Below are 21,345 nucleotides of genomic sequence, written 5' to 3'. Positions count from 1 at the left end.
CTTATTTACTTTGAAGAACTACTAAAATAGTGATTTTGTCAGACAGCATAGGCACTCTAGAGAGATGAGATGATGACTTGGAATGAAATAATAAATTCATCAAATAAAACAAATGTAATATACACAAGTGAAATATTTTATTAAAGCAGCAATCAGCAGCAGAAACAATAACAAAGTGTACTCCCCACCCCTGTTTTGGTAAAAAGCTGAGGGATGGGGCTGGAGAAATGTAACCTCTTTCAAATGCATAGACAGAGCTATGGATTCAAGGACTGACCATCCATGATATAAAAAAAATGTTTAACCATGTTTTGAGGCTATATAGTGTTTGTTTAAATTTACATTGTTTACAAACGGAGTAAAACACGTTTATATTTTGGGTTCTGATGGGGTACGACAGTTGAACTAAGCTCATGAGGCATTTCTAAGTTATATTCTTCAAGAATCAATGGGTACATATCATTCATTTATAAGTCTAAAAATGAACGTAGGAACTGCTGATTGCCCCTTTAAAATAAAGTAACGTGAATAACTAATGGTTAATAAGTGATAAGCAGTCACTACTATCATGGGACTTTTATTAATTGTTTTATTCTGTGTTGTTACAGCATTCAACCCACATAATGCATAGTGCATAATTGAACCGAAACGACCTCAAAAAGCACTAATCGCTCAGCACTACAGTTCTGTTTACAAAGTTAGCTCAAGCTGGTTGTGTGTATGATGTGTAGTTTTTTGACAGGTCCTTTGAGCACACACTTTCAGCCCCACGTACTGTAATTGTGTATCTTCTTCTTCACACTATCTCCCTGTCTATCCCTCTCTGTTTCTGGCTTTCTTATGTGTGCTGTGTATTCACACTTCCTTCTGAGCAGTGCATCAGACTGCCGCCACCTCTGTGCGTGTGAATGCATGTGAGCGTGTGTGTGTGTTAGTTCATAGTATCCTCACTGACATTGCGACCTGCCATTTGCGATCCGAAATGTTCTCTTTTCTTGTCTTTCATGTACGAGCACTTATCCGAAATTACTGCACCAATGGGTCAGAACACTAGGTACGCCCCATGCCCCCCCAAGCGTCAATCGTGTTTGCCATCTCACCCCCTGTTCATTTTACCCCAGTGGTACATTACTCATATGAATGTCTACAATAGCTTTGATTAAGCCTGTTAAGATTGTACAAGTGAGGATGGGGACAGAGAGAAACACCACAGAGACAGTGTGGTGTAGTTGTTTTGTTTTATTTGCTGTTGTTGATTTGATTTCTTCTGTTGGTATCAAATGGTATCCAATAAATGGTGATAATCTCAAAAGATTGGCACATCTTGTTTTTGACAGATTATTTTTGGTCTGATCTGCTTCCTGTTTACCTGTGATGGTACCGTGGAGATGGAAGATCCTTTATGTTAAAAAACAATGGCTTTGTTTAATTTTGATAAGTAGTATAACCCCAATAGATATGCTCTGAATGTTGCTAGAGCCCTTTCATATGCATTATTTCTCACTCAGTGGAGTTTTCCTTATTTAATCTTGTTCTGAGGGCAGCTATGTGATTGGTTGGATGGCCTGGGGGAGGAGCTTGTGACAGGTTGAGTGTCAAATAAGAAAAGTTAGGGAGGTAAGTCGGCAGATGGATGGATGGACGGACGTTAAACGTGGGTTGCGACACTCAAGGTCCCTGGTTTGAATCCCAATGCACCTTGTTTTCTAACCTTAAATTCCAAAGTTTCTAACCTTTGTTTCTAAACTAACTTTTTTATTTTACTTTCTAATGTTAACTGTTCACATTTCTTGCCTAATCATTTATTTTAACTGGTTAGATTGAGGGTTAGTGCCTTGGTGGCAGGCGATGTAAAAAACCTAAAATTACTGCCCTCAGAAGAAGATCCACTGTAAAATACCATCCATGCAATATCAATATGAATTTGGCCCCCACAGACTGATCCGACTTCTGCAGATTACATCTTTGTGTACTTTCATTTTGATTAAGATTTATATATTTATTTATTGATGTCCATCCGTGCTCTTCCTCTCCTCTAGTGTGCAGAGCCGTGAGAGTGTTTTATGTGTGTGTGTTTGTGTGAGTGCGAGTTGAAGATGTGAGTTGAGATAAAACAAGGGAATTGCAATTTCAACTCTTTGACCGATAAGTTGCCATTGTACACAAGGCTTCACTTGAATTCTGAAATTCTCTGGAAACCATGACTGAAACAAATACAGAAACCAAAACAGAACAGACATGGATGTACTGTAATCATGGGCTGGCTGAAAGCATCGTTGGTGTTATTTGCAGAACAAACTATATCTATGTAACAATATTACAGTTCCTCACTTTGCCAATTTACTTTGTGTGAGAAAAAGTGAGAAATAAATTAAACAAAAGAAATCTGTCAAATGTACATTTGATTTGATGAATCCGCATCTTGTTTCCATGGTGATAATATTATACATATATATAAATATCTATGAGGGCATGTATTAGTTATGAAATTAATAAAAAGGAAGAAAAACAGAATTGCTAACATGGCATAGCAGCTACAGTGTGTACGTGGCAGAAAATAAAAATGTACATGTGTCAAATGTGTATGGAGTGGTTGTCATTCTTCCTAACCAAGCTATAAAGGATTACAATACAGAGATTTAGAATTGAAATGTCAAGATTTTACAGTGATTAAATTTTGCCTTCAAAATCGAGAGATATCGCATCACAAACAAACTGGCATGGAAATAAGAAACTTGGAAGAAATCACACATTTATTAGATATTTCTTAAACATTTAAACATCAGTCCTTTCCCATCATGGTAACAATACACAATGTGTCCCATAGTGCAGTTCAACTTAACAAGTCATTCCCTTACATATCCATTGGCAAAACGAACAAACCTAAACACACCCATTCAATAAATCTCTACCAACTAGGAAAAACTGACCAGAACAATGTGATTCCATACTTGATAACGGTCTCACTTCTCCGCAGTATAAAACATCAATGTGTGTTGCAACTTGTCAAGTAGATAACTGACACATCAGTGGTACAACTGGTAAGTAAAAGGCTCTTTCTTTTCTTCCATGGGGGGGGGTCAATAGTTCCACCGATATGTGTAGACTGGAAGAAATTATCAACAATAATCCAAGAAGGGACAACCTAATAATTCAAAAATATAAAAATTAAGAGAAAAAATAACCAATAAAATTCACATAATTATTATCATCCTTATGAAAATATCATTATTTGACTTTAAAACAGTGTTCCATATGTCATACAATGGCCTTGAGAAATGTATGTGGACATTATATCTACAGTATAGTTGACATTCCATCATTGAGACTTCACACTTCTCACGTGATGATGTATAGCCAAACGGATATCATGGCAAAACATAGGTACCATTTTTCCCTTAATAACATAAATTATCAATTGAAATTCCCAGTAATCATACTTAATATTGAGCCAATTGAGAACAAGAAAACTTGAATTGTCAACAGATTGTAAACTAAGCTAATGTTTAAACAGTTTAATACTCCAGAGTTTAAGCGAAGCTATAGCGATTCACTCAATCACAAAAGTCTATACATCACCACAAAAGCAAGCTCATGTTTGTCATTCACTTATATTCTTATAGATTTTTAGCAATTTCTGCACAAAAACTGACATTTAAAAAAGAATTGACAAACTGCGATATTTTGGTCACTGTCCTTTAAGGCTAAACTGATATCACTTTAGTCATTGGGATCGATGTGCAATACTGAGATTATATGAATACACTAATGAGTTTGTCAATTCACCGTATATCCCCGACACTGATAATATTGAAAAATCAAGCCATATAGAGTGCCTTCCGTAATTATTGGGACAGTGAAGTATTTTTTCCTCTTTTGGCTCTATACTCTAAAAATTTGGATTTGAAATCAAACAGTGACGTTCAAGTGCAGACTGTCAGCTTTAATTTTAGGGTATTTTCATCCATATTGCTGAACCGCTAAAAAATTACAGCACTTTTTGTACATAGTCCCCCCCATTCTTGGGGAGCAAAAGTATTGGGACAGATTCACTTAAATGTGTATTAAAGTAGTAAAAAGTATTTGGTCCCAGCTTGTGACTACACATTTGTTGGATGCATTTGCTGTTTGTTTTGGTTGTGTTTCAGATTATTTTGTGCCAAATAGAAATTAAATGGTAAATAATGTATTGTGTCATTTTGTAATATGTTTCTAAACACTTCTACATTAATGTGGAGGTTACCATGAATAATCCCGAATGAATCGTTAATAATGATGAGTGAGGAAGTTACAGACGCACAAATATCATACCCCCCCAAAATACTAACCTCCCCTGTTATTGTAATGGTGAGAGGTTAGCATGTGTTGGGGGTATGATATTTGTGCGTCTAATTTTCTCACTCATCATTATTCACAATTCATTCAGGATTATCCGTATAAAAGTGACTCCAAAATGACACAATACACTATTTCCCATTCATTTCTATTGGGCACAAAATAATCTGAAACAACCTAAACAAACTGCAAATGCATCCAACAAATGTGTGGAGTCACAAACTTGATGTAGTCATTGCGTATTATGAATATGAGACCACATACTTTTTACTGCTTTAATACACATTTAAGTGAATTTGTCCCAATACTTTTGGTCCCCTAAAATGGGAGGACTACTGTAAGTACAAAAAGTGCTGTATAACCCTCAGCCATGATTTCAAAAGAAGCCAAAATAAGAAGAAATGCTTCACTGTCCCAATAATTACGGACGGCATTGTATTACTGTATATTAGTTAAGATTGAAAATCTCTCATATATAACTCATAAGCCCACAAATCAGCAAACTTCACATATTGTCAACAACTCTGGCATGTAATGTATATATTTTCCTATGGCATTCAAACTTAAAACATGTTTAAAATGAGGAAATGATTGTAATAAAAAAAGAATTATATGTTTCAGTTATAAATGTCCTGCTATGAGACAGAAGACTGAGAAGAATGGAACAATTAGATAAAACACCAACATTTTCTCTATAAAATGATATCGTCAAGATTGTTGTTTCCTTTTCATATTTTACAAGAAGAATCTTCAGTCCAGCAGCGACGATATGTAAACAACACTCAGAGGGCAGAGTTGTAGCGTTGGGCTGGGATTGGACGAGGATGTGACACACTTAGTAGGCGGGTTCCGTGGGTCAGCTGACAGCTGTAGGCTAGGGGGTCCTCTCAACTGCAACACAAAGATGAGGAATTGACGTATTTTACATTTGGTAATTAGTAACTGGTATTGTAAAAGTGTGTTTGAGGCCAGCTAGTGTAGAGAAAGACCAAAGCAGAACCAAAGCAGACCAAGCTAGCTACATAGGTCCAGGATGAAGCAGGTTGGGTGGGCTAAGCGCACCTACAGTCACCTACCTTGACTAGCAAGGGATGATCAGGGCTAAACCAGAACCAAGGCAGACCACGCTACATAGTGCAGGTGGAGCAGATCCAGGTACAGATACAGGACAGGGACCGTGTAGGGATAGCAGGGCCAAAGCAGAACCAATCTAGCTATGTAGCTCCAGAATGACTGGATGAAGCAGGCCAGCACAGGGCTATAATCCCACCTCTAGTCACCTTATTTGGCTGGCACAGTGGGCGAGCCGGAGCGGTGGAAGTGGATGTTCTGCCACTTGGCGTCGCGGCGGTGCCAGATGCGGGTCTCCTCCGACTGCATGGTGCGTGGCATGCCGCTGGCGTCCATGTACTGGGTGAGGCGGATGTAAGCGATGCATGCCGCATCGTCGCCAATCAGGTGCACGTGGGGGTTGAGCAGGATGGTGTGGACGGGCCCTTGCTTGCTCCTAGACAGAGCTGGAGGAGAGAAGTGGATTGGAGGGAAATTGATCAAATCAGTACACAATCATGGTAATTAATGCTTCTACAGCCATTGGTTTTCATATGGTTGTGTCGATCTTTACTGCTACAAGCGCATAATGGAATGCAGGCGCTCTACCGTTCTCAAAGTAGAACCTGTGGAAGTCGGTTCCCTCCACTAGGTTTCCCAAAGCCTCTGGCTCAAAGGATGTAAGGCCGGGATCACAGATCTTCCTGTGAGACAGAAGAAGTGGAACACAAACAATTCAGTTTTCATGTTTTCAAATGGTGCAGTGTTATGGATAAATATCTAGATTGTAGGGCCTCTGTATGAGATTGCTGTTGTAGATCACTGTAGATAAAATCCAAGATCACTAACGTGTAGGCTTCAAAGTCTCCATTGTTGATGGCCTCAATCAGCTGCTCAGTCACTTTGATGATCTCCTGCTTACGAGCTGAGAGGGGGAGCGAGAGAGAAAAAATACATTTTCACAGGTTGCCACAAACCTAACAGTGAACTGTCCCACAACCATATGTGATTAGAGTAAAGACACCTCTGATGTATTTAAGTAATCAAGGGAGTGAATGAATCTCTTTAGAGCAGTTGAGGGATTTACATTAACCCAAGATGCACCATTGAGAGCATCCTGTTGGGCTTTATCACCGCCTGGTACGGCAACTGCACCACCTGCAACAGCAGGGCTCTCCAGAGGGTGGTGCAGTCTGCCCAACGCATCACCAGTGGCACACTGCCTGCCCTCCAGGACACCTACAGCACCCGATGTCACAGGAAGGCCAAAATGATAACCAAGGACATCAACAACCCGAGCCACGGCCTGTTCACCCCGCTATCATCCAGAAGGCGAGGTAGTACAGGTGCATCAAAGCTGGGACCGAGAGACTGAAAAACAGCTTCTATCTCAAGGCCATCAGACTGTTAAATAGCCATCACTAGCCGGCCTCTACCCAGTGAACTTTGTCACTGTCACTAGCCGGCTACCATCCGGTTACTCAACCCTGCACCTTAAAGGCTGCTGCCCTATTTACATAGACATGGAACACTGGTCACTTTAATAATGTTTACATACTGTTTTACTCATTTCATATGTATATACTGTATTCTAGTCAATACCATCCTATTCAACTATTGCTGTATATATACACTACTCTATCCTACAGATATACTAAATATTCTATCCACATACTGTCCATAATGTCTATACATCCCATCACACACATACATATATATACACACATACAGTGAGGGAAAAAAGTATTTGATCCCCTGCTGATTTTGTATGTTTGCCCACTGACAAAGACATGATCAGTCTATAACTTAAATGGTAGGTTTATTTGAACAGTGAGAGACAGAATAACAAAACAAAAATCCAGAAAAACGCATGTCAAAAATGTTATAAATTGATTTGCATTTTAATGAGGGAGATAAGTATTTGACCCCTCTGCAAAACATGACTTTGTACTTGGTGGCAAAACCCTTGTTGGCAATCACAGAGGTCAGACATTTCTTGTAATTGGCCACCAGGTTTGCACACATCTCAGGAGGGATTTTGTCCCACTCCTCTTTGCAGATCTTCTCCGTCATTAAGGTTTCAAGCCTGACGTTTGGCAACTCGAACCTTCAGCTCCCTCCACAGATTTTCGATGGGATTAAGGTCTGGAGACTGGCTAGGCCACTCCAGGACCTGAATGTGCTTCTTCTTGAGCCACTCCTTTGTTGCCTTGGCTGTGTGTTTTGGGTCATTGTCATGCTGGAATACCCATATACCCATATATATCCACAACCCATTTTCAATGCCCTGGCTGAGGGAAGGAGGTTCTCACCCAAGATTTGACAGTACATTGTGCCGTCCATCGTCCCTTTGATGCGGTGAAGTTGTCCTGTCCCCTTAGCAGAAAAACACCCCCAAAGCATAATGTTTCCACCTCCATGTTTGACGGTGGGGATGGTGTTCTTGGGGTCATAGGCAGCATTCCTCCTCCTCCAAACACGGCAAGTTGAGTTGATGCCAAAGAGCTCGATTTTGGTCTCATCTGACCACAACACTTTCACCCAGTTCTCCTCTGAATCATTCAGATGTTCATTGGCAAACTTCAGACGGGCCTGTATATGTGCTTTCTTGAGCAGGGGGACCTTGCGGGCGCTGCAGGATTTCAGTCCTTCACGGCATAGTGTGTTACCAATTGTTTTCTTGGTGACTATGGTCCCAGCTGCCTTGAGATCATTGACAAGATCCTCCTGTGTAGTTCTGGGCTGATTCCTCACCGTTCTCATGATCATTGCAACTCCACGAGGTGAGATCTTGCATGGAGCCCCAGGCTGAGGGAGATTGACAGGTCTTTTGTGTTTCTTCCATTTGCGAATAATCGCACCAACTGTTATCACCTTCTCACCAAGCTGCTTGGCGATGGTCTTGTAGCCCATTCCAGCCTTGTGTAGGTCTACAATCTTGTCCCTGACATCCTTGGAGAGCTCTTTGGTCTTGGCCATGGTGGAGAGTTTGGAATCTGATCGATTGATTGCTTCTGTGGACAGGTGTCTTTTATACAGGTAACAAACTGAGATTAGGAGCACTCCCTTTAAGAGTGTGCTACTAATCTCAGCTCGTTACCTGTATAAAAGACACCTGGGGAGCCAGAAATCTTTCTGATTGAGAGGAGGTCAAATACTTATTTCCCTCATTAAAATGCAAATCAATTTATAACATTTTTGCCTTGTGTTTTTCTGGATTTTTTTGTTGTTATTCTGTCTTTCACTGTTCAAATAAACCTACCATTAAAATTATAGACTGATCATTTCTTTGTCAGTGGGCAAACGTACAAAATCAGCAGGGGATCATATGTTTTTCCCTCTCATATATACACACACACACACACACACACACACACACACAGACACACACACACACACACACCACTAATATTTGTATATTTCTTAATTCCACTATTTTACTTTTAGATCTGTGTGTACTTTTGTGAATTGTTAGATACTACTGCACTGCTGGAGCTAGGAACACAAGCATTTCACTACATCCGCAATAACATCTGCTAAATACAGTGTGTGACCAGTACAATTTGATTTGAAGTAGTGGTAACAATATGACCCACAACACAGACAATAGGTTCAGGAGCCAAGGTTCACCACTTCCACACACACAACACACACACACACACACACACGGGAGAGTCCGTGTGTTTCACCATGAAAACACAGACAACATGATTTCATTACCTCACAAGGTAAGTAGGCAAGCTAAGAGGTAATGGATATAGAGAAAAAAAGGTTTTGTGGTTTAGCAAATCTGTTATTTGAGGTAGATGTCCAATGGAATGGTAGTGAATTGACTGTTAGTACCCGTTTTTTAGTGTGACTGATGCATAAAAAACATGCACTTAAACATAGATTAAAGTCCCAGAAATGAGAAAAAGATCAATGCTATTTCTTAAAAACTCTTTACCATCGACACTTTTGTCCCCTCTGACACTTCCAATCGACGTGACTGACAGAACACAAATGATGCAAAGAAGTAACAGTTCTCCTCAGTTCTGTGTACTTCTCAGAACGTTGTTCACCAATGTGAGGAAGAGACTCCAATGTAGGCTCTACAACACTCCAGTTGGGTCTTACATTAGCCATCAGTGACTGGCTACTAGTCTGGCAGTTAGTCTGATACAGCAACAACAACAAAAAAGGGTCAGTGTACTCAAGTTCTGACATTTGCTGTTGCGCAGTCCAACACGTACAAACCCGCTGACACATCACTGACAGACCTTGTCCTCTAGCAGTCTGTTTGCTAAGATGAAATAAAACTCCTCCATAACTGGAAAACCTAAAGGAAAATTCCACCCCAAAACTATCTTTTGGTATTTGTTTCATTAGTCCATTGTTGACACAGTCGCAAAAATGTTTTGCATGTCAGCAATCACGTTTTCAAGATATATAACTTTCAAAATACAGAAATACAGCTGGAATGTCCCCCTGACAACACTCAATAGCACACAGAGGGAAAACAAAGCTGTTTTTGCCTGTCAGTTATTGTCTAAATCAGAAATGGGACTCTGCAAACAAAATTATCTTCTTTTAGGGAACATTAGTACTCTTTAATATGTTGCTTGCTATGAGGTACTGTATATCGAGGTGCTCACACATCAGTTTTGATCCTGATGGATAAAGCAGCAATAAGATGAGAAACTGATCCTTGGTTTTGACAAGAGAGAAACAGAGCGTGGAGCTTTTTCCTCTGTCTAGAGGCTCTTTGTTTGACCATCTGCCTCTGTCTAAGCCTGATGAGACTGAAAGGTTCATCATCTGAGGACACACACACGGTCTACAGCTGGGGAAGAGAGACAGTTTGAATAGGCCAGATCACTCTGATTCTACAGAAGGGATGTCTAATTCATTTCTGCACCAAATGCAATCCACTTATTAAATGCCCGGTCAATGTAGAGACTAATGGTCAATGAAACCATCCCTTTCCTGGAAGTCTTCAGTCTATGCAAAGAAAAAGACCCTATCAACACTAATCCTTAAAGTGTACTCTCACACTCCTTTAGACTGTTCACTGTCAACCCTGGAGCTGACGACAGTCTCACTCTCTACGTACGCATCAACACTGCAGTAATACTTTCTTTCTATGCCCAGCCTAGGTGTCATACATTGTAAATGCATTACTGTATACATTTCCAAAGACTGTTATAAGAAGACAGTGATGATGAGCTCAGTACTGATCCTCTGGCAACCCCTGGTTAGACTGACTACTCCAATGGCAGACCATGACCACCAGAGGGCAGCCCAGTACAAACATACTGGATGCCTGCATGGGAGACCAGCGCTGCTTTGCGCCGCTGAAGCAGAGTGTAACAATGGGCCAACCTACATAGTGTAACCTCAGTAAAATAAGGGGTACTTTTTAGGACCCTTCTTTCACAGGATTCTATGACAAACAGTAACAGGTTGTGTGCCTAGGTTGTGTTTAGTCTTTGGTATCGAGTGCCAGGTACAATGAGGGAATTATTTGCATGTATTTTCACTCACCACGTGCACCAAATGATCCTAAAAGTCATATCCTAAACAAATGTGGACTTAAAATGATGCATATCTGATAGTGGTCAACAGGATATGGAGGGAAGTTCAGGGAAAGTGGGGCACAGAGGGTAGTAGGAATTGGGGGGAAATTGTTTAAGTTTGTGCCCTCTCCATCACTCTGGGCAAACTTACACTGCATGTCGCTGGGGCCCGGGCTAGGCAGGGGCCCGAGGGGGTGCGGAGGCCCCTGTGTGTGGGTGTGGTAGGGGCCACAGTGGGCGGCAGGGTGGACAGAGTGTAAGACCACAAAGAAGGAGGTGAAGAGGAGGAGCAGGTAGCAGGCGACCAGGGCCCTCAGAACATAGTGGCACAACTCCTCCCTACTGGGCCAAACACTGGGAGAATACCAGCAGGAGGAAGATGAGGAAGAGGAGGAGGAGAGGTACGAGCCTGAGCGCTCCCGCCAGAAGCAAGGGGAATTTGGGGAGGAGGGACGGGAGACTTGGGCAAGGGTGTCGGGATGACAAGGGTTATTGGTATGAGAGGTGGGTGGATGGATGGATGGATGGATGGAGTGAGGGATTGAAAACAAAAAAGTGAAATGGAGAAAAGAAATGAAAGGTTCAGTGAATGAAGGATGAGTGACATTGCCTTGTTCTCAGTGGGAGCTCTGGAAACAAAATGCTGAGGAGAAAAAGCATGAAAAATGTTAATAAAAAAAAACTGATGAAAAATGTATGATGGGATGGTTGTAAGGCCTCCTCTTTCTGGCAAGTGTTGATGTCACAGGGCGAGTGACACTTGGGGACTGATAGCTTCCTGTGTGTTGGGTTGGTGGCCAGAAACATTGTTTTGTTTATTTGGAACATTAGAAAATACAGGGCGAGACCATGCAAAAAAACACATCCTACAGTTTTCCAACTCCTACACACAACCTGATGGAACGACTACCGTCAAACTGGGAAATGAAATGCCTTCATCTTTTAAACAAAGCAGATGCCATAGAAAACAAAGTCAATATGAAAATGACAAGCATCTAGCTTCACATAAACAACAGCAGCAACACCAACACAGACACATTTGGTGGAACGAACAGCAATGAGACATGTCACATTACATAAAGCCAGAACCCATCAGTAATCATCCGTCACGGAATGCAAACGTTGACAGAAAGCAACACTCTCAAATGCTAGGAAACACAATTTCCTCTCCATGCAAACTGCCGTAGCTAGGAGTCCTAGGACCTAGGAAGTACTGTTCAAAGCAGGTAGCTCATGAGATTTCCTTATCACATTTCAAAGCAGGTAGCTCATGAGATTGACTAACGAAATTGCATCCCCGTCTCAGATTTTCAAAGGCCTTTTGAAGGCGGAGAGTAGAATGAGATTAATTATTGTGATTGGGGTCATCGTCACGCTCCCCAGATGTCATGATGTCATACAAGGTAAAACCAAAGACAGTACAGTATGAAGATAGGCAGAAACTGCTTCTCCAATAGAAATCCCCAATCACGCGTGTAAGCGATGTCATAGCAACGTTAGCTAGCTAAACCCGCGTGCAGAAACACGTAAATCGGGTCTAACGGTCGTCTCGCGCCTAACTGCGCATGTGCAGCAGTGTTGCCAACTCCTCAGTGAGGAAAGCAGCTATTGGCTGTCCCAAAAGTCGCTAAATGACATCATCGCCTAATTTGCCATGTGCATGTAATTGTGATGGACGCTGTAGGAGAGAGGAATAACGTCGTGGGAGAGACAAAAAGTAAGTAAAAAACACCCTACATTTACATCCCGCCCTGAATGTAAGCCGCATGCGCGATTCATTTGCAGTCTGGATGCGGAGGGGTCAACATCTCCTGCTCTGACTGCAGCTGGGAGGGACTGCTGCGCGAGGACCGCCTGTGAGTGCTTTGGGATGGGGGTAACAAAGCACCCGCTGCTCGTTGAGAAGAGTAAGAACGATACGTGCTTTCACGTCAGTCTACAAAAGTCTCCAATAACACCAGAAAAAGTCGCTAGATTTGTCGCTAGTCGCTTTTATGAAAATGTGTCGCTAGAGGGGTCTGAAAACCCGCTAAATATAGCGACAAAGTCGCTAAGTTGGCAACACTGATGTGCAGGCCGTCAAATCAAAGGCACTCCTTGTGAAAGCGTGTCAGTTTGTCTCTTTCACGAGGTTGGAGTAATAACATGTTCAACTACTTAAGACATTGGCTTGAATCTAGGTTGTGCCTTTAGATTTTGAGAAAATTAACAACTAAGGAAGAATGTTTCACTTCTCTCATTGACTACTCTAACCCCAAACCCCAGCCTGGTCTGCTTCACAAGCATTCCCGGTAGTCTCGCAATGTTGCGCCTCTGGGTTTAGAAAAAAATAAAAGCAAAACCTTCCGTTTGAAGAGGGAGGTGAACAAATGCTACCAATGACTATCTGTAATGGTGGAGCTTGTGCACACACACACTGTGTTCTGGCTCAGCGGACCAACAGGGCAGCAGCGAAATGGGAAATCATGTGAGGCCAGCAGCAGAGCCTGATTCAGCTCCCTAAAACGACTGTACACACAGTCCACACTAGTCCCTCCCTCCCCCATGGCTTCCCTTTGTAGACTCAGCCTGCTCTCATTGTGTTAGTTCCCATTACCCACTGTAAACACAGTTCCAAATCACTAATGAGTCACTAACTAGCTCAGCAGAGTGGGTGTAAAATGCAACACTGACAATCCAAGTTGGGCCACAATTCACCCATTATTCTTCCATTACCATTGGTCTTGGCAGGTAGCCTAGCGGTTAAGAGCGTTGGGCCAGTAACCGAAAAGTCACTGGTTCGAATCCCCGAGCAGACTAGGTGAAAAATCTGTTGAGCAAGCCACTTAACCCTAATTGCTCCTGTAAGTTGCTCTGGATAAGAGCGTCTGCTAAATGACTAAAATGTTGAACAAATACAGTGAAAACAGAAGGACTACATCAATAGTTGTACAAGTTGCATAAAAAGAAAATGCAGGGTTAGAGAGATGACATTAGAAAGCAGGACAGCGTTCATTCACAGAACTGACAATTTAAGTAAAGTCTAGGAGCTTAAATGTATTGACATGGATAGACATTATAGTGTTTGAAGGATGGCAGTGCATGTTCAAGGGATGAGACCAGAAGATGGACAGATGAAGTGGATTAATTAAGCATCTTAAATGAAAAAGCCAAATGAATGGATGCCTGGATAAACAAATGCTTATCTGATGAATTCTTCCAAGAAAAAAACTGGCATTTTAATAGCAAACATATTCATGCAAAATCAGCACGACAAAAATACATGCCAACACGTCAGTGCTGTGAGAATAACACATTCCCTTTCACTTAGACTGAGCAGAGCCAACACAGTGCTACAAGCCAAATACATGTGGCTAGCACTTCACGCTAGCTCAGAGTGGCGCTAGTGCAGTTTGGTTATTTTTGTATTTCTAGTCATTTATGTGCTCCTACCTTTCACGTCCTCATCTTCCATGGTGGTGTTTGCACTCTCACTGGACTCCTGTTGGACAAGAACAAACAGCTAAGAACAATGAACACCTGTCGGCTGTTGAAACTGGATAAAGCGTGAGCACAAGAGATGTGATGTATTGTCAGATGAGTAAAATAATTTTGGCAAAGGGACTGATTATCTTCCAAACCGCCGAGATAACAGATTTGGATAACTAAACATACTCTCCCATCTTTCTGTTGGGCTATACTCACACAAACAAAAATATAAATCATTGACATTGTAACAGAATAGACAGATTTGAACGTAGGTCACACACAGGTACAAGCTGTAGGGCCTAGTTGTTTAATTTTTTACTACGTCATTTTAACAGTAAGCCACTAGCAGTACTACTCCAACACTCAGATAAAAACAGAAGGATGCACATATTCATGCACAAGCATTACAACAAATACATCTAAAGGAGACATAGCCTGGATCCACATTTGTCAAACGGATCTGATTGTAGTTACTGTAGATTATTCAGGCCAAGTGTAGCATAAACTGGACAAATGTAGTTAAACATTCAATACTTATGAGTTGACAAACATACACTGAGTATACCAAACATTAGGAACACCTTGCTAATATTCAGTTGCAATTGTCTCAAGGCTTAAAAATCCTTATTTAACCAGTCTCCTCCCTTTTATCTACACTGATTGAAGTGGATTTAACAAGTGACATCAATAAGTGACCATAGCTTCCACCTGGATTCACCTGGTCAGTCTATAATCATGGAAAGAACATGTTTTGTATACTCAGTGTATAAATACAGCACACATATTTGTTTAACATAAGATATAACATATTGACAGAGTCCTTTGTCCAGTGTCTGTGTGAAGCGCAAATTAAACAAACATTTAGGACATACGCCAAGGCACCATGCATGCAACGTTATATAAGACTTTATGTAAGAAACACAAACTAAAACCAACTATCTTATCACTCTGCTAACTACAGCACAACATTAAACACCTCTATGTTTGGCACTACTGTTCGATTTACTCACTACTTTGTTTCCATCAGTTGGGTTGTGGATAACAGTGGTTTGAGGCTCCTGATTCACAGAGAGGAGGAGGAAGAGGAAGAGGGTGAAGAAGGGGTTAAATAGACAGGAAATTGTGGTGGTAAAAAAGACCAAAGGCAGTTTGGGGGTAAAATCAGAGGGCGAGCATGTCGTTGGGCATAGTGAAAGGACAAATGACGCACTACTGAGGCTATTGCTATGGGCTTTGTGCAGTACGCTAAACTTTTTCATGAAAAATAGATATCTTTGAGTAGTCAACTTGGTGCAATTGAACGATATCTGAAGACAAGGCTATGATACAGTTCATATTTAAAACAGACACACAACAGCCAAGACAGGATGGGAGCTGTACAGCAGTAGGAAGCATGCTAGTCACCGGGCCCTTCCTGGATATAAACTACAGGAAGGTATTTTAAGTGTGTACAGCCAAGGCAAGGCATGACCATTACAGCTGACTCCAGGCATAGCTATGTTGATGAGTGAACATCAACATAGCTATGACAAGCCACATTTCGCACATCTAGAAATACATAACCGCATCACTATAGAAGTAGTGTAATAGCCATTGTTAAAAAGCCATGAGGTTATTATATACGGAATTGGATGAAAAACAAAGCTAATGCAATATTTTGTATGTATTTATGAATGGTGACATTATACTAGGGATGTGTCTATGGTTCTGCCTTGGGCTGGTTAAATACAGTACAGGCCTCTTGGCTGACCTGACACGTCAAACACGCGTAGATAAAACCTGGGTAAGTCTGAGTCGATCCCCTCTGGGCAGTGCCAACAGGTGGGCTGTCATATTGAAACTCATGTGGTGGAAGGGTGACACGGATGGCACTAGCAGAGTAATCTTTGGATGCGTTTCACTGCATGTGTGTGAAGTCTATTTTAGGAAGCACGCCTGCGCGTTTCAACCAGCATGTCTCATTGGTTTCCTTGGTAACTTGGGGGAAAGCTTAAGTGGAGTGACAGTAAAAACATGAGCCCTGGGGTGCACAATTGTTCACACACACAGAAACATGCAATGGTGAACTATGGGCCATTCCAAGCAAAAAAACAAAACCCAGTTATGAAGTTCAAGTGCACATTCCAACTGCAATGTCTAAAAGTAAATGCCTGTGTATGACCAAAAAAAAGAAAAATGTGTTAGCCTATAAAGAAAACAACAATTAAATATTAAAAGAGGCATCACTGGGAGCAAAACAAAGAAAGATGATGTTAGAGTGAGCTGAGCAGCCAAAGCATGGAGGATGACAGACTGACAGGCAGGCAGACGTGCAGAAAGGCAGGCAGTGTACCAGCGTGGGGGGCTCTTTGGGGCTGGTGACTACATTGGTCTTGTTGTTGATCTACAAGGTAAGTGGATAGAGACAGAGACAGAAACAGAGATTGATTTCAGGAACAAAGACTAGTGGTCCAAGCAGTAAGAGAGACAGGAGAGGTTTGTCAGGAATATACAGCTGCAGGAGAGAAAATGTTAAGAGTCTAAAGTCTCGCCTGGACGTCTATGGGTGTTAAGAACCAAATACTCTGCAGGGTATAAAAGTTTAGTGAGAGAAAATAAGTTCATTAGACAAATCTGTTAGTTCCAAGCCTGTAGCGATACATCATTCTGGAGGATTATATGCAGAATTTAAAAAGCATGCAAAGGAGTTCCTCGCTGAAACAGAATTTCATAAACATGAACTTGAAAGCAATTAGCTGTTCCGCTCTACTGTTTTCGTGTTTTTCAGGAAGCCTAATTGCCACTGTTAATGTTGTTTATGGAGGCCTTAAATCTAATGAATTAGTGCCATTGTGACGCTAAACTAGAGAGGAGAAATAAAAAGCCAGCAGTAATGCAATTATCCAATTCTGTTCAAATTAAAGGCAAACGATGTCGTGACATCCCAATAGTTTTTGGCTTTACTGTTAGCATGAACATCATCATCTGCATCGGAGCACATTGTCATTGGAAGCACATCAGGGAAAACATTTAGGTCAAAAGGCATTGTACTATTCCTTTGTGCATTGCATGCCCTGATTATGTAGCCCAGTCATTGGGCATCACAGCTATGTGAAACAATTTTTAAAAAATAACTAGGTAATATGGGCCAACTGGAATGCACCTGATCGTAGAACTAGGTTCTCTACAGGGAGATATGGGGAGATAGCCATCGAACTCGAACTACACATCAAGAGGCTTATACAATGGGTTGCTCATTAAACCAATATACTAGACAACTATCCTAGGCCAGGGGTCTACAAATGGCCAGTCGAACCACCCTGAAACTAACCAGTAGACAGCACTAGGGTGTTCTAAAATCAACTATCTCACTGTCAACCCGTGGTAGTTGCCAGGTTAGATAAAAAGTAGGGACAGGCATACCAGCAATATTGGCATTGGCTCGGTCTCAGACTTCAGTTTCTGCATCAACCCGTCAGAACACAAAAAAGAACAAGACAAACTGGGTCCAATATCACAATATCTCAACCCCAAAACACAACCAGTATGTGTCAAGAGTCAAGACCCTATACTTAACAGTATATTCTTTGAAAAAGGGTATTTTATAACAAACACATTTACATTTGAGTCATTTAGCAGACACTCTTATCCAGAGCGACTTACAGGAGCAATTAGGGTTAAGTGCCTTGCTCAAGGGCACGGACAGATTTTTAACCTAGTCTGCTCGGGAATTCGAACCAGCGTCCTTTCGGTTACTGGCCCAACGCTCTCAACCGCTAGGCTACCTGCCGCACACATTTGTAATCATTAAAGATTCAGCATACATGGAAACCAAAATTGATGGCAGGACTAAATAATGTAATGCCTGTCATTTCCCCACTCCATTAGGTTATCTACTCTTCAACACAGCCTCAGAGGCAGTGACATTTAAGAGGGTAACATGCTGGACCCCTGCGCTAAACCTGAAATAATCTTTCAAAAGCTGCCTGCTGTGCTTTCAAAAACACACTGATGACTCACACGGCTGCAGATAGACAGATTTAAAAAAGAGATTTTGGCAAATATACCAGATACAAATGTACGTAGATGCTAAACCTCCTACAGCTGTTTAAACTGCCTGCCATAATCACCTTGGATACCTGTATAAAAAAAATATTGGTTTATCCACCACCCCTCTTCAGAGGACCAAATTAACTTGGTATGTACATTCTAAACACATGTTACATACATGGCACTTTTTTTTTTTACACAGTAGTTACATAGCAAAAATATAGTTATTTGAGATACATCTGGATAGATAGTACTTAAACACATCCGGTATACATTATATATATTGTTTTCAGTCATAACTATTATAGATCATGAGCTTTTAAACCCACCCCTCAGCTGCTCTCAGTCCAAACTATCTCAGTAAAGTGCCCTCTTATAATTTCCATGTACCATATAGTGTATTTTTCAACTGTGCTGTTTCACATAAATTCGGAACCTTTCTAATCGCATAGTATCTACAGATTGTAAGTTAAAGATTCATATTTTTTACTAAGAATATTATTATATTGTTGATTGATTGACTATGGCTTTCCAAAATCTCCCAGCAGTGCTATTTGTAGGGTTAGTTTTAGGTAAATGTGATTTTTCAGCCATTCCTGAACCTGTGACCAGAAACAAGGTACATAGGGGGCAATACCAGAATAAGTTATCTAATAATTCTGTCTCTTCGCAGCAAAATCTGCAGAGCTGAGATGGTTGTATGGCCCATATACATAACATTCTGTTGAATGCATTTTGTATAATAACTAAAATGGAAAAACTAAGTTTTGAATCAAGCTTTGTTTTGTGTATCAGTTCATAAACCATGTGCCATGGAATCGGCACATTGAAAATCTCTTCCCAACTATTTTGCAACCTGTATGGCACAGCTGTCAACATTTTGGTCCTCAAATGAAACTGGTATATTTTTCTATTAAATGAAAACTATTATATTTATGAATTTATTTGGTCTTTAATAAAAGGGAGACAAACAAGTTCCCTACCTTCTACCCCTTCCACTTGCCGCCTCCATTTTTGTGGTAATGCTGCAATCAGTTGTTTGTAATTTTGGATAGAGCAAACATTTTCATATATTTGTTGTTTACTGCATATGTGACATTACTCCATTACTATCCATAATATCATTAACAACGATAATTCATTTCCTCCAATATTATTTTTTTCAATTAGTATATTTAAGTTTAAACATCATATTTGTTGTAATATTTGTTCTATCTTTTCAGGGTGATGGAACTGGAATTGCAACCAGCTTTGTATGGCTTGTTTTAGAAAGGGCAATATTTTGAACATGGTTCCATTTCCAATTAACCAAAAGTGAGGGGATGTAACTGGGATAAAGGGGAAAAGTCAATTTATTTAGCAAGGGGTGAACAATTCTTATTAATCTACTGGAGAACCAGTTCGGGTTGAAGTATAACTTTTGTATGACTGAAGCTTTTAGTGAGAGGTTTAATGCTTTAATATTTAATAATTTTAGCCACCCAAACTCATATTTATTATATAAATAAGCATGTTTAATTTCGTCTGGCTTGCCGTTCCAAATAAAGTTAAATATTTTTTGCTCATATAATTAAAGAAACGAGTTGTCTGGAGTACACAGCACCATAAGTAAAGTGTGATTTGACTAAAGAGTTATATCTGGGTGATCTTTCCACAAATAGACAGGTAGTTACCTCTCCATGGTTGCAAGATCTATTTTTGCTAACTTTCTATTGAAATTTGTTATAGTGAGTTCATTTATTTTTTGGGGGATAGGAATACCAAGTATGTCTACTTCACCATCAGACCTGTTTATTGGTAAACTACATGGAATTGTAAAAGTAGTTTTTTAGCGATCCAATACACAATATGGTACACTTATCATACTTCTGTTTTAATCTAGGGAGGTTAGAGAAATGATCTAGATCCTCAATGAGACTGTGCAGGGATCCATATCGCGAATTCAAGACAACTTTACATTTCTAGCCCCTTGATATTATTGTTGGATCTGATTTTAATAGCTAACATTTCGATGGCCCTAATAAATAGATACTGCGACAGTGGACAACCTTTTTTACTCCTCTTGACAGTTATTTACCATTTTACACCTGGGCTTGCTATAAATAACTTTAACCCATTGTATAAGGGATTCTCCTAAATTAAAATAGTCTAGGCAATTATATATACATTCCAGTCGTACTTCATTAAAGGCCTTCTCAAAATCTGCTATGAACACCAGGCCTGGTTTCGTTGATGTTTCACAGTGTTCCATTGTTTCAAGTACTGGTCTTATATTATCTCCAATGCATATTTAAAAGGACAGTTTGCACATTCCGATCAACATTTGTAATATCATCACCCCTTTAGAATGTATTTTTTTCATAAAACCTCATCTATAGTCATAGAGTGAGTTTTCCTTTAAACAATAAATAATATATTAATTATCTTTTAGCCAGGTATTTCACCACTTACCATAATGAGATACAAGTTTCAAATTACACTTACCATATGTGTTTGTAAACGTACTATTAAAAAGTACCACGATGATCAAGTATCCATATAGCTGTACCATGTTTTATACACCGCTAAGCATACTGTAGCTGCAATGACTAAGTACAGTACATTCGGAAAGTATTTAGACCCCTTCACTTTTTCCACATTTTGTTACGCTCATCAATCTACACACATTACCCCGTAATGACAAAAAATTTTACATCACATTTACATAAGTATTCAGACCCTTTACTCAGTACTTTGTTGAAGCACCTTTGGCAGCGATTACAGCCTTGAGTCTTCTTGGGTATGACACTACAAGATTGGCACACCTGTATTTGGGGAGTTTCTCCTATTCTTCTTTGCAGATCCTCTCAAGCTCTGTCAGGTTTGATGGGGAGCGTCGCTGCACAGCTATTTTCAGGTCTCACCAGAG

At 40.5% G+C, this 21,345-nt stretch overlaps 1 protein-coding gene across 13 annotated transcripts in view; it reads right to left on the bottom strand.

The window, feature by feature from the left end:
* Positions 1 to 4,498: 4,498 nt before the first annotated feature.
* LOC121554284 (calcium/calmodulin-dependent protein kinase type II delta chain) overlaps positions 4,499 to 21,345 on the bottom strand; it is a 107,497-nt gene continuing 90,650 nt past the window's right edge. For 4 of the 13 annotated variants that reach the window (XM_041867766.2, XM_041867769.2, XM_041867767.2 and 1 more), the window contains exons 14-20: positions 16,741 to 16,791; positions 15,419 to 15,466; positions 14,373 to 14,421; positions 6,235 to 6,310; positions 5,995 to 6,089; positions 5,616 to 5,852; positions 4,499 to 5,226 (exon numbers count right to left, since the gene is read on the bottom strand). In XM_041867766.2, coding sequence (XP_041723700.1) covers positions 5,617 to 5,852; positions 5,995 to 6,089; positions 6,235 to 6,310; positions 14,373 to 14,421; positions 15,419 to 15,466; positions 16,741 to 16,791 — 555 coding nt within the window. In that variant the 3' untranslated portion in view covers positions 4,499 to 5,226; position 5,616. Of the gene's footprint in view, positions 5,227 to 5,605; positions 5,853 to 5,994; positions 6,090 to 6,234; positions 6,311 to 14,372; positions 14,422 to 15,418; positions 15,467 to 16,740; positions 16,792 to 21,345 lie in introns of all 13 variants that reach the window. The other 9 variants (XM_041867771.2, XM_041867773.2, XM_041867772.2 and 6 more) reach the window with 3 other exon arrangements.

The sequence above is a fragment of the Coregonus clupeaformis genome, chromosome 19 (genome assembly GCF_020615455.1).
Source record: "Coregonus clupeaformis isolate EN_2021a chromosome 19, ASM2061545v1, whole genome shotgun sequence".
NCBI lineage: Eukaryota > Metazoa > Chordata > Actinopteri > Salmoniformes > Salmonidae > Coregonus > Coregonus clupeaformis.
The sequence above is the reverse complement of the archived record's forward strand: the minus strand, read 5'-3'. Positions and strand labels throughout refer to the sequence as shown.